Below are 16158 nucleotides of genomic sequence, written 5' to 3'. Positions count from 1 at the left end.
AACTTTTCTAGACTCCAATGAAAAACAATTAACTATGTCAGGGGAGTATCTGAATTATCTTTCTATTATCTCTTTATAGAATATTTTAAAAATCAGCCAAGTGCGGTGGCTCACACCCATAATTTCAGCACTTTGGGAGGCCGAGGCAGGCAGGTCACCTGAAGCCAGGAGTTCGGGACCACCCTGGCCAACATGCTGAAACCCTGTCTCTTACTAAAAATAAATAAATAAATAAAGTGAATAAGTAAGTATAATAAATAAAAATAAAGGCCGGGCACAGTGGCTCACGCCCGTAATCCCAGCACTTTGGGAGGCCAAGGAGTAGGGATCACGAGGTCAGGAGACTGAGACCATCCTGGCTAACACGGTGAAACTCCGTCTCTACTAAAAATACACACACACAAAAAAATTAGCCAGGCGTGGTGGCAGGCGCCTGTAGTCCCAGCTACTCTGGAGGCTGAGGCAGGAGAATGGCATGAACCCAGGAGGTGGAGCTTGCAGTGAGCCAAGATCGCGCCACTGCACTTCAGCCTGGGCGACAGAGCGAGACTCCATCTCAAAAAAAATTTTTTTAATTAAAAAATCAAAATAAAAATAAATCATCATTGTGTTAGGAGGTCATTAAAGATCCTGTGGCCCCCACATTGTAGGAACAAAACATTTAGGGTGTATTCATTAATTTTTAATTGGTAAAAACACTTATTTCCTAGATTTTGTGATGCCTATGGTATTTGTCACTCAGATTTGTAATTTGTTGTGATTTCTTCTTCCATTCTAAATAAGTATTCACTTCATATCTACTTTAATGTTGACAATTTTGTGATGTTAATTTTATGTCTCAATTTTACTGGGCTAAGGGATGGTCAGATAGCTGGTAAAATAAATAAATAAATAAAAATAAAAAAAACACATTATATCTGGGTGTGTCTGTAAGGTGTTTGGGGGAAGAGATTAGCATTTGCATTAGTGGACTGAGTAAAGAAGATTCACCCTCATCAGTATGAACGTTCCTCATCCAATCCATTGAGAACCCAAATAGGACCAAAAGGCAGAGGAAGGGTGAATTTGCTTTCTCTGGAACATCGATCTTTTCCTGCCTTCAGACGTTAGTGCTCCCAGTTCTTACGCCTTCTGACTCTGAATAAATTACATTGCTGGCTTTCCTGGTTCTCAAGCTTATAGACAGCAGATTATGGGATTTCTCTGCCTCCATAATTGCATGAGCCGATTCCCATAATAAACACCTCACCTCCTAGAGAACCCTCATACAGACTTTTGAGATAAGGTCTCACTCTGTTACCCAGGCTGGAGTGCAGTGGCGTGATCTCGGCTCACTGCAACCTCTGCCTCTCAGGTTCAAGTGATCCTCCTGCCTCAGCCTCCCAAGTAACTAGGACTACAGGTGCATGCCACCAAGCCTGGCTAATTTTTGTATTTTTAGTAGAGACAGGGTTTCACCATGTTGTCAGGCTGGTTTTGAACTCCTGACCTCAACTGATCCACCCACCTCAGCCTCTCAAAGTGTTGGGAATACAGGCGTGGGCCACCGCACCATGTCGAGAAAACTGATACAGATTTTATATTCTTTTTCTTAAACAAAGTCTCCCAAATTGAATAAACTTTAAACTTTGCAAAAACCTGTATTTCCACCTATATTTCTCATTCTAAAAAAGATTTAAGGTATCTTCCAAACACAATAGTTATGATGGTTTTATTTTCAACTCCTTTATCCTCATAAATGAGAGAAAATCTGAGGTCAAGGAAAAAAGGAAGGAAAAAGTAAGAAAGGAAGGAGTGAAGGGAAGAAGGAGAGAAAGGAATCCTATCTATGGGAGGTATCTCTGTATGAGGGAATGAATTGGGCTTTGAGGTCAGACAGACAAACCTGGAGCTAAAATCTCAGAGTCATCATTTATGAGCTATGTAGCAAGTTACTTTACCTCTTGAAACCTCAGTTCTCTCACCGACAAAATGGGGATAATACCACTGACTTTGCAAGGTTATTATGAGAAATAAATTACAACATACGTAAAGCACCTTGTCAAGTGCCTGACACATATAAGGCATTTAATACAAATTTAAAATATTTTATTCTTGAGTAGGAAAGAAATAACTCCAACATTTTTCCTGCTCTCTTCACAGCAAATCATGAGCAGTACAACATATGTGGGTATTTTCATTTTGTTTTCTGTCAAGACATGGGACTGTCTATACAAGGTGCAAAAATATGTCATCTTTCATTCTGAACAAAAGCTAACAAAGTGTTGTAGATGAACTGTCTAAAACATGGAATGGGATAGCAAATTTAGGAATCTTTATAAAAAGCTACACTGTCACAGAAAAGGGTTTTGCACTTTATGTTTGTTTTAATGAAAAATAATCATACATTAACTGTATTAGGGCAGTATCCAAATTATCTTTCTACTATCTCTTCACAGAATATTTAAAAACCATCACTGTATGAGGAGGTGATTAAAGACCCTGTGGCCCCCCCAATGTAGGAACAAAATATTTTAGGATGCATCTGTTAACTTTTAATTGGTAAAAACACTTATTTCCTAGATTTTTTTGATGCTTGTGATATTTGTCATTCGAATTTGTAATTTGTTGTGATTTCTAATTCAATTTCTTATTCTAATAATGTGCTTATTTCAAAGACAAAGCAACAGTTTTGATATTCATCCATTTACTGACTCCCATGTTTCAAAGGCAGCTGAGCACAGTAGGTTAGAAAAATTTTAAAGTAAATGAAAGGATTAGAAATAGCTCAGAAGTCAACCCAGGGTCCAGGTGTCTCTTAGGCTTGTCTGACACTTCACTGCTGTGATGCTGTGGACAAGAAGGATGGAACACCTTCAGAAGGGACCATAATAAACGGCAAGTTGCCAGCACTGACTGCATTGAAGAAAATCTGAAGGTAAAAGAGGCTTGATTGAAGAAGAATAAAAAACAACAGTGGTTAAAGTGCCACAAAATAACCTGAAATTTCTTGGCGCCCCCATTTATCAATGACTGCTATGTATATTTAGCTATTTATCGTTATACTGGAAGGGGTTAGATAACTTATAAACTATGGATTAGAAGTAGTTAAGTGGTCAATTAGGCTTAGAAAAGCTAGTCACAGGTACATAGCTCTTCACTTGAGGTCTTTGCTAGATGTAACTTTTGTTTTTTACCTTGATGGAGAATTACATGCTACTCTAATCACCAAAGGCATTTGATTCTGTCTTCTTTGGTCTTAGACTCTAGAGCAACATGCTAAGACTATGGAGTATTTACCACTAACCAAATAAAATGGGAATTCTAACTGCACATCTATGCCCTCTGCCCTCTCCTTATTTCTAAAATATCGAATTGTTCATCTCTCTATTGCCTATTATACTAGAATATCAGAGCTGGAACCTAATAAGTCATTCAATCTTCTCTTTTATGATGCAGAAACCATTGCCACAACATCCCCTAAGGAGGGGTCACATACCCCTGCACTCTGCAGAAGATAATTCATTCCTTTACCTTTCATTTTTAGAAAGTTCATCTTTACTAGTATATCATAACCCCTCCCTGCAATTCTACCCATTGGTCATGGTTATTTCCTCTGGAACCTCCCAAATGCATACCTATCTTTCTTCATGAATTAGCCCTATCATTCTTAAGTCCAATACCTTAATCACTCAGCCATTCTGGTACTACAGCCCTAAGATTCTTACAAAACACATACACAAACACATATACAAAAGCAGTCATATATCTTCCTCACAAAGTCTAACATCCAGGATTATTTCAAGTACTTCAGTCTCAAGATAGAATTCATTGCACCCCTACTCCCCACATTCACTAATTCCACAAACTTGTATTCAGTGCCTTCCATCTGTCAGGCACTTTGCTAGTCACCTGGGATACATCGGGAATCAAATAGCCCCCACAGAAAGATGCGAAATTGCTACTAGGATAAATACAGCAAAGGACAGTTACCAAGTGCCTTCAAAGGATGTAATGAAGCAAGGTGGAAAAGTCAGAAAAGGCTGCTCTAAAGGAGTTAATATTGAATTAAAATCTGAAGGAAGAGTAGATACTAACTGAGGGAGGATAGAAAGATGATTATTGGAACAGATGCCCTAGCCAGGAAGTAGCAGGAAAACCTGCATACATAGAAGAAGGGTGCTATAGCTAGGGTTCAGAGAACAGGGGTTTTAATGGTTAATATTGAGTGTCAATTTGATTGGATTGAAGGATGCAAAGTATTGTTCCTGGATGTGTCTATGAGGGTATTGCCAAAGGGGATTAACATTTGAGTCAGTGGACAGGGAGAGGCAGACCCACCCTCAATCTGGGTGGGCGCCATCTAATCAGCTGCCAGCACAGCTAGAATAAAGCAGGCAGAAGAAAGTGGCATGAGGAAACTGGCTGAGTCTTCCCGCCTTCATCTTTCTCCCATGCTGGATGCTTCCTGCACTGGAACATCGGACTCCAAGTTCTTCAGCTTTTGGACTCTTGGACTTAACACCAGTGATTTACCAGGGGCTCTCAGGCCTTTGGCTACAGACTGAAGGCTGCACAGTCAGCTTCCCTACTTTTGAGGTTTTGAGACTCAGACTGACTTCCTTGATCCTCAGCTTGCAAACGGCCTATTGTGGGATTTCACCTTGTGATCGTGTGACTCATATGAGTCAATTCTCTTAATAAACTCCCCATCACATATGCAAATATCCTCTAGTTCCGTCCCTTTAGAGAACCCTGACTAACACAGAGGGGCAAGGTCAACATGCAGCAGGGAGAGAATCAGAGCTGGACCATACAAACCCCTCCACATTAGGGAGCTTTGTCTGTATCCAAAAAGCAAATGGAAGCCAGTGAAAGATCATAAGCATGGGGCTAGGTGGTAGTGTTCAGAAGACCTCTCTGACTGTAGTGTGGATTACTGGGAGACCAATGAGGAAGGTATTACAGTATTTCAGGCAAGAAGTAATGATGGTCTTTGGGCTAGGGTGGTGAAAGAGGGAAGTAGACCAACCGGTTTGGGAGTTATTTAGGGGTAGAATTGAATGGAGTTGGTGATAGATTAAATATTGACTAAGGGAGCAGAAAGCACCAAAGATGAACCTAGGCCTCTGCCTAAATATCAGGATGGTGATATTTTCTTAGATAGTGAAGACATATTTGGGAGAGAGAAAGACCATGAGGGTGGTTGCTGACAACTAGAAAGCCATTTATCTTTATGCAAGCTATCAATGATAACTCTCAGGCATCTTGTAGATAACGTGAAAAACCATTGGTAGCTTTTTATTTTTTGGTAAATACATAGCTCATTTAAAAAATTTCTCCCTTCAGATAGAGGAAAAGGTTGTCATTACCATAATAAAATAGTTCCACTTTAAATGTCACATTTAATAATCAGAAATATTAAAGTTCAACTTCATGTTGTCACAATTTAACTGTCAATGTTACCTATATATAATTATACAAATTCCTCCACAGGAGTGGCATAGACTCTGTGTCCTCTATCTTAACCCATTTGTGCCCAAAGTTGCAATTATTTGAATTTTTGCAATCAGACCTTGGCGATGGCCTTGAGCAGTAGGATGTAAATAACTCCCACATGCTTATTGTTCCAATAATGGAACACTAGGTATAAGTGAGATAACATTTATTAAGTTCTACAAGGAAAATCTTTTCCTCCTGTTTGTGAAGGACTGAAACTTTTTTCTACTCAAGCACAAGCACAGGGGGCAAGGTCAACATGCAGCAGGGAGAGAATCAGAGCTGGACCACACAAACCCCTCCACATTAGGGAGGTTTGTCTGTATCCAAAAAGCAAATGGAAGCTAATGAAAGATCATAAGCATGGGGCTAGGGGAACATGGAGAAGCACTTTTAGTTTCCCCTCAGATATCATTTGAACTGACAATGGATAGCATTTCATGACTTTTCAAAAAGACTTTTTACAATGAATAGCTTTGGTATACACTCAAGATATAACCAACTTACTGACTTTATGGAGCTAAAAACATTTCTTAAATCAGGTTGTAGTGAAACGTCTATCATTTTACCTAGAGAATCAGAGCCTACATCAGCAACCTCAAATCCTTATTTAGCCTTGGAAATCTCAATATAGTTTTCTTTGGAATGGGGAGTTCTTAATTTTTATAGTATCATTCAGAGTAAGTATGAGAGCCAAAATGCAGAAATAAGTTTCTAAAATTCAAATTAAATTCAAATATTTATTTAACAATGCAACTTTGAGGTTAGCATTCATTAAGAAACAAAGCAGCAAAGAAAAAAAAATCCAGTGATCCTGTTCCAACTAGAAACATTTTCTTAAGCCATTGAAAGGAAACTTTAGAACAGCTTCCAAAACAAAATTTGATTCTACTCTGTAATTAAAATGTAGCTACAGTACATGCCCCCTGGGCCCAAAGACCACTCTCCTCATTTTAAGCAGATTCACTGTTAAACAGGCAAGACTTGTCAGATCAGCCCTTAAATGGTATTTCTCTATCAGAAAAAAAAAAAATCTCTGTTCAAGAGAGCGAGACATTGGTACAGGTCATCCCAAATTCTTGTAGATTAAATTAGCTGGCCTGTGTTTTCTGACTCCTTCTCGGCTTTCCTCCTGCAGGGACACATAGAAGTGGGGATTCAGACTGGCGAGGCTGCTGAAGGGCAGTGTAAGTTGAGGGACAAGGCAAAAAAGAGCAGGCTCTGCTCTGCCTCAGTCTCTCATCAAAAGGTCTTATTTGTTATTGACGAGTTGACAAGTTGACCCTCAGGCATCACCTATTCTCTGGACCCATCCTGTAGAGTTTTTTTCTCATATGGCCTTTTTCTACATCTCTGCTTAGGGGTTCACTACACATAACAGAATGAGAGTCAAGCGAACCAAATTCTAATCCCAGCACTGACACAGATGAGCCATGCGAGCTTGGGCAAATCTCTTAGTTTGTGACACTAGTTTCACGTCTGTAAAATAAATTCCTCTACATGATTTCCCCTAGATCTCAACAGCCTCTGCCTACTAAGGATAATAACCCTATTTTCACCATCTCTTACCCTCACCTGCATAACAACACCTCAGCCCCGTGAACCCTCCAGCCTCATGGCTTCTCTAATACTTACAAAGTCCCCTTCTTCCATTCAATTACATTAATTTATCATCTATGTGCCAGATTTATGCTTAGCACTGGGACTAAACTAGCAAACAAAATAATATCATATTCCCGGCATTGAGCTAAAATAAGATTTTCATTTAAAGCAGAAAATTCTGACTGCTACAGGAGACACAGATTGTAGGATAACCAGAGTGAACATGGAGACACGAATTGGAAAACTATTGCAATAGTTCAAGTAAGAAAGGATGGTTGGCAGGATTAGAAGGGTGAAGATGGAGAATTCAATAACTATTTTAGAAGTCTTACTAAAGGATTAGGAAGGGGACGTAAGGGGGAGAAAGGGAAAAAGAGAGGTGCCAAGGTGACTCCCAGGTTTCTGGTTTGAGCTTTTGTGTTGATTGATGAAAAAACCTGGGGAGGAGCATGTTTGGAGCTTGTGGAGTTCTCTTTGGACACATTCAGTCTGCAACATTCACAAGACATTCAGGTGGAGATATCAAGTAGATGATTGGATGCAAGGCTGAAGTGCTCTGGATATAAACATTTGGGAGTTTTCAGCAAATAGGTGTTTGAAACCATGGGAATAGAGGAACTCACCCAAGGAGAGAGAATAGGCTGTCCCACACGAGCTGACAAACTGTCTTCTCATTGTTTGGTGCTAGCACCCATATGTAGCCCAGTGGTGCTGGCCCCTAAGAGCAGTACTCCCCAGAGGTTCATGAGGTATTTGGTTCTTGGCAGGCATCCCCAGGCTAAAGCTGGACTACAGTCAGCCCAGAAGTGGAGCAAATTCTCCCTTCCACACTCAGTGTCCCGCTTGATCACCTGAGCCACAGATCAGGCTACTGAGTCTCTAGTACTTAGGGGAACATTGCCTGCAAGTCTCACTCATTCCTTATAAACTAGACACCAACATCTGAGCCAGGTGCTGGATGTTGCCCTCAGACCAAAATAAAATAACTGAAACCAAACACCCTTATGCGTGCATCCAGCACACCTACTCAAACTCATCTGAGACTCCATTTAGCCTCAGGCTGCCCAACGTTCACCACCACCACTGTTACTACCACACCATTTGAATAATTCTGAGAGAAAGGTTAACAAATTTTCCCAACCTTCAGCATCTTCATCTCATTAATGCTGTTAATCTTCTACATATGTGGGGATTTGGCTTTGTGAAACACTTGCTGCAAGAGAATCTAGGGAAGCAAAGGATGAAATATTTGTTCTCAATTTGATGAATAACCTACCAACCTATTGATGGCTGTATCACAGGAATAACACTACCATCACCAGAAAAAGCTACCAAACAAATCAAGCCTCGTGTCAAATCTTCTTGTCTGTATGACACCAAGTGCGAGAAGAGCACTAGGAGAAGTTTTAAACAATAAAGCATATGTGAACAAGGCGAGTGTAACAATGATCATAATTTGGACCACAGAAAAGGGGTATGGGGACCTTCTAGGCCTAGTAAAGACAACAAAGGAGGTCTGTGTCACAGTCAATCCAGTGTGTACCCTCTGCCTGTTGTGTGGGTCACCTTTACACCAGTATCTGCCAGGCTCCAGTATGCCTCAGGGAACAAAGAACAAGATAACATCCAGTGTCATGTGTGCATGGGTGCATGAATATTGACATGAAATCACATGATTTACTACATAGAATGTAGTAAGGGCTGTGTCTGAAGCAAACAAAATATCTTGGAAAAGGAAGACTTCATTCTTCCCAGCAGCACTGGAGAAAGCTTTTCACTGAGCCCATTTAATCCAAGTATTGAAGGATGTACAGGAGACCTCCAGGAGGGCAAGTTGTAAGTAAGGGAGAGAATTCTAGGCTAGAGGGGGGAGTTCATTTAAATGTGCAAAAGTAAAGAAGCAGATGGTGTTCTGTTATAATATTCCCCAAGTATGTGGAAGTCAACATGGTTGGTACCTAGCAGCGCTAAGTGAGGTGGGAGAAGATTTTAAGTGGCATGCAGACACTACATTCAATAACACTGAATCATTTGGGATTGAAAAACATTATCTACCTTTTAATTCCTTTCCATCCTCACCCAGGAAACTTTCTCAGTTGGCTCCTAGGATGCTCTAACCTTTCTCTTAAAAGCTAATCTTCCTTATTAACAAATGAGCAGGTTTCAGGCTTGGAGGTTTTACAGGCAATAGTATCTACCTAGGATTTAATATTATTTTGCTTTTATTAATTATTTTTACTTACGGCTAATGACAATGGTTTTCCATTTACAGTCATGATATGAACTTTTTTTCTAAATAAACTCTAATAATGTGATTTAAGTATAAATACAGAAAAATATTGAGGAATTAATCATACAGATGTGGTAAACAGTAAAAATTATGACAGTGGTATGTGAATATAGGAAATTTTAGAAACACTCTCAAGGAGAAAAGTTAGCAGGGTGATATTTTGCTATTACTAGATTGTTCAGGGATCAAGCGTGGTAAAATGGATAAAACTTAAAGCCATGAGATAGAAATTCACATCTTCCTCTGGTACTTTCTAGCTGCATGGGCAAGGGCTCTTAAGGGCTCTAAGTCTCAATCCCTTCACTTTTATATCAAGGATCAGTTATACAAGAATGTAAGGATTAGAGGCAACAAATATACAGGTCATAAGATTGTAGACATTATTAACCTCCTTTATAACTTCCCAACAAGCTTTCAAGGTTAGTTATGACGAACTCTGACCTAATTTCTCTAATTCTGTGAGACATTAGGTCTGCAGAGCTGTAGTTGGCTTTAAAAAGAAATCAAATATATTATTTCTCTTAATTATTCAATTCACTTATATAAGAATTTAAGAACTCAGCATAATACTCACTCCCAGCTGTTCCTAGGTTGTCCCAAATGGTTGTACACTGGGGAAGGGACTACCCACCCTGTCCAAGTCAGAGGTTTTATGTTAAATTCTAATGGTCTTCTGAATGCATTTTGTAATACTTCTTCAACAAACTAAAAACAAAGAACCATAGAACTACACAAGCAATATAGCCACATCTCTGAAAACTTACAATACTGAGAAAAAAAAAAATCACTCAATTCACATTCCACAGTTGCGGTCCCATCCTTTCAGCCACCTCTCTTCTTCCCATAATAAATGAGGCCTGAAGAAGCCTGTGAACATTAAAAGATTGGCAAACAAAAACTTATACAGCCCTACCACTTGGTTCTGTAGCTTTCTACTTCAAAAGCAAGTGCAGGCTGAAACTTGGAAACCAAGAGGTTTATCTTTCAATGGTGACACCTTGCCTAAGTAAGATAAACTGGACCAGCCTAGCTCCCTTAGTGAACAGAGTCTGTTTGAAATTCTAGCCCTTGTAAAATTATTAAAGCAGGGCATACAAGCAGTTTTCTCTCTAACAGTAGCAATAATTTTTATTTTCCAAATTATGCATTGCCTTTTTGGGAAACCTGTCATGAGAGGATTTTCTGTCTGCTAAACCTATCTTGCATTTCCTGGAAGTGTTTTATTAAGTGGGTCATCTCATATCACAAAGGAGAAAAAAATACAGGACACTGGTGATATCTCCTGCACAGTTTTGCAGTTCTAGTTACAAGCACAATGCACAAGCAATTTATGACTGCTGGGTCTTTGGTATAGCTATACATTTGTCCTTCACATTTGTATACCACCGCCACACTTCTTCCTAAATGAATCACTAGATTTAAATGGATCAGATATTGCTACTTCTTCTAACAATTTGGTAAAATTCATAAAAATCATTTTTAGAAATGTCTTTTTTGGAGATCAAAGAAATGGAATGATATAAATCTCACACCATAAAAATGACTGCATGATTTTAAATGAGATGTGATCAGACATTTTAACAGTTTTTAAAATGCTTATATTCCCAAGTGATAGTGTCTCCTGCTGGAAATCATAGCTTTTGATTGGCTAAAAAGACTGAAAATGGCAGTGCTCTACCTCCTACCTTTTACACACACAAACATGACCAACTGCTTCTGAATGATCTTTATAGCTTGTTAATGATCTGTTTAAGGTTATTATAGTTTATAAAATGTTTTTTGTTTTGCAAATTCTGGCTATGTAAACATAACCATAAATACAAGAAGACAAGTGTACTTCTAGGGTCTGATACTTTCTTTGTTGAGATATTAATAGTGTCAAATTTTGTATCTGAGGCATTGGAAAATGATCAAAGAATTCAAAATTTAACTTTGATAGAGTAGCTCTTTAGAAGAAAGAAAGCATGTGGCTTCATTACAGAACTCCGCTTAATCTCAGGATCTGAATGTTCCAAGTTTAAATAAATTCTCACAAGCCTGCTTGCTTTCTGATTGCCAAGTCTGAACAGCCACAAGCAGGATCTGACCTGTACCTATAAACATGTAAACCAGCACAAATGAAATCACTAAGCGACGTAAAAGCAACAAGGAACAAGCACCCGTTCATTTTAAAGATAATATAAACAAAATGATACCTGTTCTTCGGCTCTTTGGTTTCTCAGCGTCGATAAATATCTCCTAATTGCATGGAGAGGATATTTTTTGAAATAAGAGAATCTAGATGGAGGCAACAGACTATCCATAGTGAGGAAAGCAAGAGGGTCCTTGTCTGCACCTCCTTGTCAGCAACCATATGAAATTAGAAACTTAGCAATTCCTCAGATGCCTAAAGATTTGTTTGCAGCTCGACCACTTCCCTCCTACAAACAAAGCAAATGTTCTCCTTGCTGTTTCCTCTTTTGGGTAGAGTTCCTGGTGAAACCAGACAGCCAAGTATGAACACTGTCTAGAAGTGTCCAGAAATGCAATGCCCAAAGGGCAATAGGAATTCAGGGGCTGGTCCACAGAATGCAAATTGCTTAGTGGTAGTGATGCGACTGTCCTATTTCTAGCAACAGTGTTCTGTTGCAAGCTATGTTAATATTAGCTAGCTGGTGACTTTCCATACCCGCAGACTCTCGTGAGGCTTAATTTTAATTCTTCTGACACTTTTTCTAGTTCTTAAACAGGGCATGAGCTGTGGTTTTCCCAGTTTCCTTCTAGATTTCTTATCATCATGCGCACACACAGACACACAGCTCAGTTGTGGTCTGAGCTCGAAAGTGTTGATTCATTCAGTCTTGAGAAGACTGTTTTAGGGGACTTCTAAAAAAATTTAACAAATTACCTCACTCTTCATTGTTATCAAGGAGCTCATTGTCAGCACTGAAAACGTTTGGCTTGCACTGTGATGCATTATGCAACATGCCCAGTAACCAGATACTTTACATTAATTGAACAATAGCTGCAAACAGATTCTGTTCTGAGTTAAAAGCTAAAAGCCTTCTCTCCTTGAATCCTTGTCTCAAATCCACAGGCTGAATTCAGAAACATTAACTTTCCCTAGGCTTTTAAAAACTATGAATGTAAGTGAGAGAAAATGTTTTATGTTTACTTTCTAACTCTTTTTAAAAAAAAGATTCATGCTTAAAAAAAAAAAAGAACGAAAGAAAAAGAAAAAAGAAAAATAATGCCAAGAGGTCTGTGGTCTTAGAGGACATGAAATCATAAAATTTGAAAGTTCAATATTTTCTTAATACTTTATAGAGATCACAGGGTTTTTCTAAACTAGGGCCCCAAATAGACTTTACTATTTTATTACCCTTTTAAACTTTACAGTAGCTGGTTCCTTTGATGGAAACATTTGGTCACTTCTGTGAGGGGCTGTCACGTAGAAAACAGACTGGACATCAACAAAAATTATGTGACCCAGAGTTTTCTTTAAGGGTGAAAGAAAGCCCTGGTTTTTCCCTCTTCCTAGAGAGCACTGCAAGTTGCGGGGAAGAGGAGGTAGGCAGAGCTGGGGAAATTACATTGCAGCCTTAGTTGTCCCCCTGGACAGCCTCCCTGACACTCCTGGATGGGTCACCTGCCTTCAGGGAACACACTTGATGGCCTAAAGCTGGTTGTGCTGCAAGCAGCCCAGGCCATCTGTCAGGTTGGCATTGGGCCCACTAGCAAGGTGATCTTCCAGACTCACCAGGACCAGCCTGGCAATTCCAAGAAGTCATTTACATATTGCTACTGGAGCTGGCTCCTAGGAGGAGGCCCTGCCCTTCTGTCACCTCTCCAGGTGCACCATGCTGCATGCATACAGAGGATCTGCACGTCCTTCTCTGTATGCTGGAGACAGCTGACTCTAATGAGGGCAAGAGAGAAGCAGTGTGCTTGTGAAACACCTGAATGCTAAGGGCACAGTGCTGCATGCTCCCTGCCAGTTCATGACCCAGAAAAACAAGAAGTGTAGAAAGCCAGATACCCTGGGCCAACTTGAAGCCCTGGAAAGAGAGGCAGCCCTAGGGATTGTGGGGGCAGGGAAATGTGTCGTTCATACGAACCCTCGAGATCCACTAACTGCCCTTTTGCTTCTCTTTTTAAAAATATCTAAACCTTCAGAGATGCCTCTTTATTGTGGGCAGAAGCCAGCAGCCTGCTAAACACCCACAGCATGACTGGTGATCCAATCTTTTCCCAACAGACGAACACAAAGCAGACTTCATTTCCACAGTTGTTTCAGGATCACTTTTTCTGGGGCTGAGATGAGTGATGAAAAGAAATGGGGAGGGAGAAATGCAGCATCCCCAAACAAAAACTGTTCTATTAGATTAAGCACAAAAAAGAAAAATGGGTGAAACAAATTCAATTAAAATTCCTTTAGGAATTTAATTGATAGCGAATATAAATCATATCTAATACTAATTGGGCCCTTTGGCCAGGTGATGTGCTAAAGTCTTTACATGTATTTTCACATGTAATCCTACAGTAACATATGGGAAAACTAAAGCTCAGAGAAGGTAACAATTTGCTGAGGTCGCACAGCTGCAAAAACAGAGGCGAAGGGGATTCTAACCAGATAAACCTGACTCCAGTATCTGTATCCAACCTGTATACTGCAGAACCACTTAACCCACTCCCAGAAATGAATTCTCGAGGACCTATTAACTTGAAGAAGGAAAGACATGGTGTTACCTTGTTAAAGAGAAATACAGGCCAGGCATGGTGGCTCACGCTGGTAATCCCAGCATTTTGGGAGGCCAAGGCGGGCAGATCACTTGAGGTCAGGAGTTTGAGACCAGCCTGGCCAACATGGTGAAACCTTGTCTCTACTAAAAATACAAAAACTTAGCTGAGTGTGGTGGTGCGTGCCTGTAATCCCAGCTACTTGGGAGACTAAGGCAAGAGAATCACTTGAACCTGGGAGGCGGAGGTTGCAGTGAGCCCAGATTGTGCCACTGCACTCCATCCTGGGCAACAGAGCAAGACTCTGTCTCCAAAAAAAAAAAAAAGAGAGAGAAATACAAATACAGATGTCTAGGAATTTGCAGACTACGATTGGAGAGCAAGTACGTCTTCTCAAACAATCATACAACCTCCTGTCCTGAATTCTCTATAAATAATGTTCATATCATTACCTACCTCTTAAAGATTCCTTTATGAAATGATTCTGGTGATGCTAAAAAGAAGCTGTATTTGTAGATACAGATATTCTGCTTCCCAATTTTTGAAAACTACTACAATCTCAGTTTCTGTTTGACATAGGTTTCAATGGTCCGTCTATATTTAATAAAATATGAATGTGGGAATTTATGCACCCTGTTTCTCAGGTGGTAGGCATAGTCTCCTTAAGTTTACAGTATGGACATCTCTGCCATCACAGCTTGGAGAAGTGCCTTTTTTTTTTTTTTTAAGGCATGCCATTTTTTATTGCCCCTGTGGCTCAGGTGCCTTGATGAAAGACCGCTGACCAGAGTCCTGGTGGCTACAATCTATATCTGCAAGGACTGAAGGGCCCAATGTTTCTTCCCCAAGTATATGAGGTTATTTTTCCCTCTGCAAAGTAGCACAATAAAGAGTGGAAGCAGGCCGGGCACGGTGGCTCACGCCTGTAATCCCAGCACTTTGGGAGGCCAAGGCAGGCAGATCATGAGGTCAGGAGTTCAAGACCAGCCTGGCCAAGATAGTGAAACCCTGTCTCTACTAAAAATAGTAAAATTAGCTGGGCGTGGTGGTGTGTGCCTGTAATCCCAGCTACTCAGGAGGCTGAGGTAGGAGAATCACTTGAACCCGGGAGGCAGAGGTTGCAGCGAGCCAAGATCACTCCACTGCACTCCAGCCTGGGTGACAAAGCAAGACTCCGTCTCAAAAAGAAAAAGAAAAAAAAAAAAGAGTGGAAGCAGTTATCTGTTATTTTGCAGAACTCACTCCCACCCCTCGTCCTCGATAGAAAAATAACTAACAGAAACCATGAATCCAGGAAAGTCATAGGTTAAGTCTGTAATCCCACAATGAAAGGATATTTGTGTGTTCTCTGTGCTTTCTAATAATAATCTGCTTTTTTGCAAATGGCTTAAAGTATGGGGAATCCCAAATTCTTCACTTGAAAAGCAACATAATGAGGCAAAGCCAACACCAGGAAAAATAGTGGTAAGGGAGTGAGCAGAAAGATGTTTTACAGTTTATTCTTTTTCAAATGTTAAAGAAGATAGGATGAAAATGTGGGTTTGTGAAGTCATCTAGCACCGTGCATTGCACACAGTAGGTGTTTAGTTAACATATACCAATGCATATTCATTGAAAGAGAATGACAAAGAAGAAAGAATTGGATCCAAGGGTTAAATACAGGTTGAGAAACATGAAACAAGAATTGAGAAACAGTATTTCCAGCATACCTTTGAATTGATGAGATTTTCAAATTGCATCAGGACAAAAATGAAAACCCCACTAATCTCCTCCTTCCAATCAGTGCTAAGAGTTCCCATCAGGAAAATGACTCCATTCTCTGGGAATTAATCCAGCCCGGATACAGAGTGAAGGGCCAGCAGCTAGGATGATGGAGAAGCTGCTAGCTCAGAAAACAGAAATCATTTATTATGAATTCCACTGAGAAATCACTCTCATCCCACTAGATCTGTAGATACTGGTCCAGTCTTACACTCCGCTAAGGACAGCATCAAATACAATCAAGAGAGGAATGGGAGGCATTTAATATTGCTCATCAGGGCAAGTTTATGCAGCACCAGATTCCACCT

The 16158-nt window shown here is 40.0% G+C and overlaps 1 protein-coding gene across 2 annotated transcripts in view; it reads right to left on the bottom strand.

The window, feature by feature from the left end:
- Positions 1–12197, bottom strand: part of ATP2C1 (ATPase secretory pathway Ca2+ transporting 1) — a 161207-nt gene extending 149010 nt beyond the window's left edge. For both annotated transcript variants that reach the window (XM_019023678.4, XM_019023680.4), the window contains exon 1: positions 11566–12197. In XM_019023678.4, the coding sequence (XP_018879223.3) occupies positions 11566–11673 (108 nt within the window). In that variant the 5' untranslated portion in view covers positions 11674–12197. The remainder of the gene's footprint in view (positions 1–11565) is intronic.
- Between the last annotated feature and the right edge of the window lie 3961 nt (positions 12198–16158).

Source organism: Gorilla gorilla, chromosome 2, assembly GCF_029281585.2.
Source record: "Gorilla gorilla gorilla isolate KB3781 chromosome 2, NHGRI_mGorGor1-v2.1_pri, whole genome shotgun sequence".
NCBI classification, from domain to species: domain Eukaryota; kingdom Metazoa; phylum Chordata; class Mammalia; order Primates; family Hominidae; genus Gorilla; species Gorilla gorilla.
The sequence above is the reverse complement of the archived record's forward strand: the minus strand, read 5'-3'. Positions and strand labels throughout refer to the sequence as shown.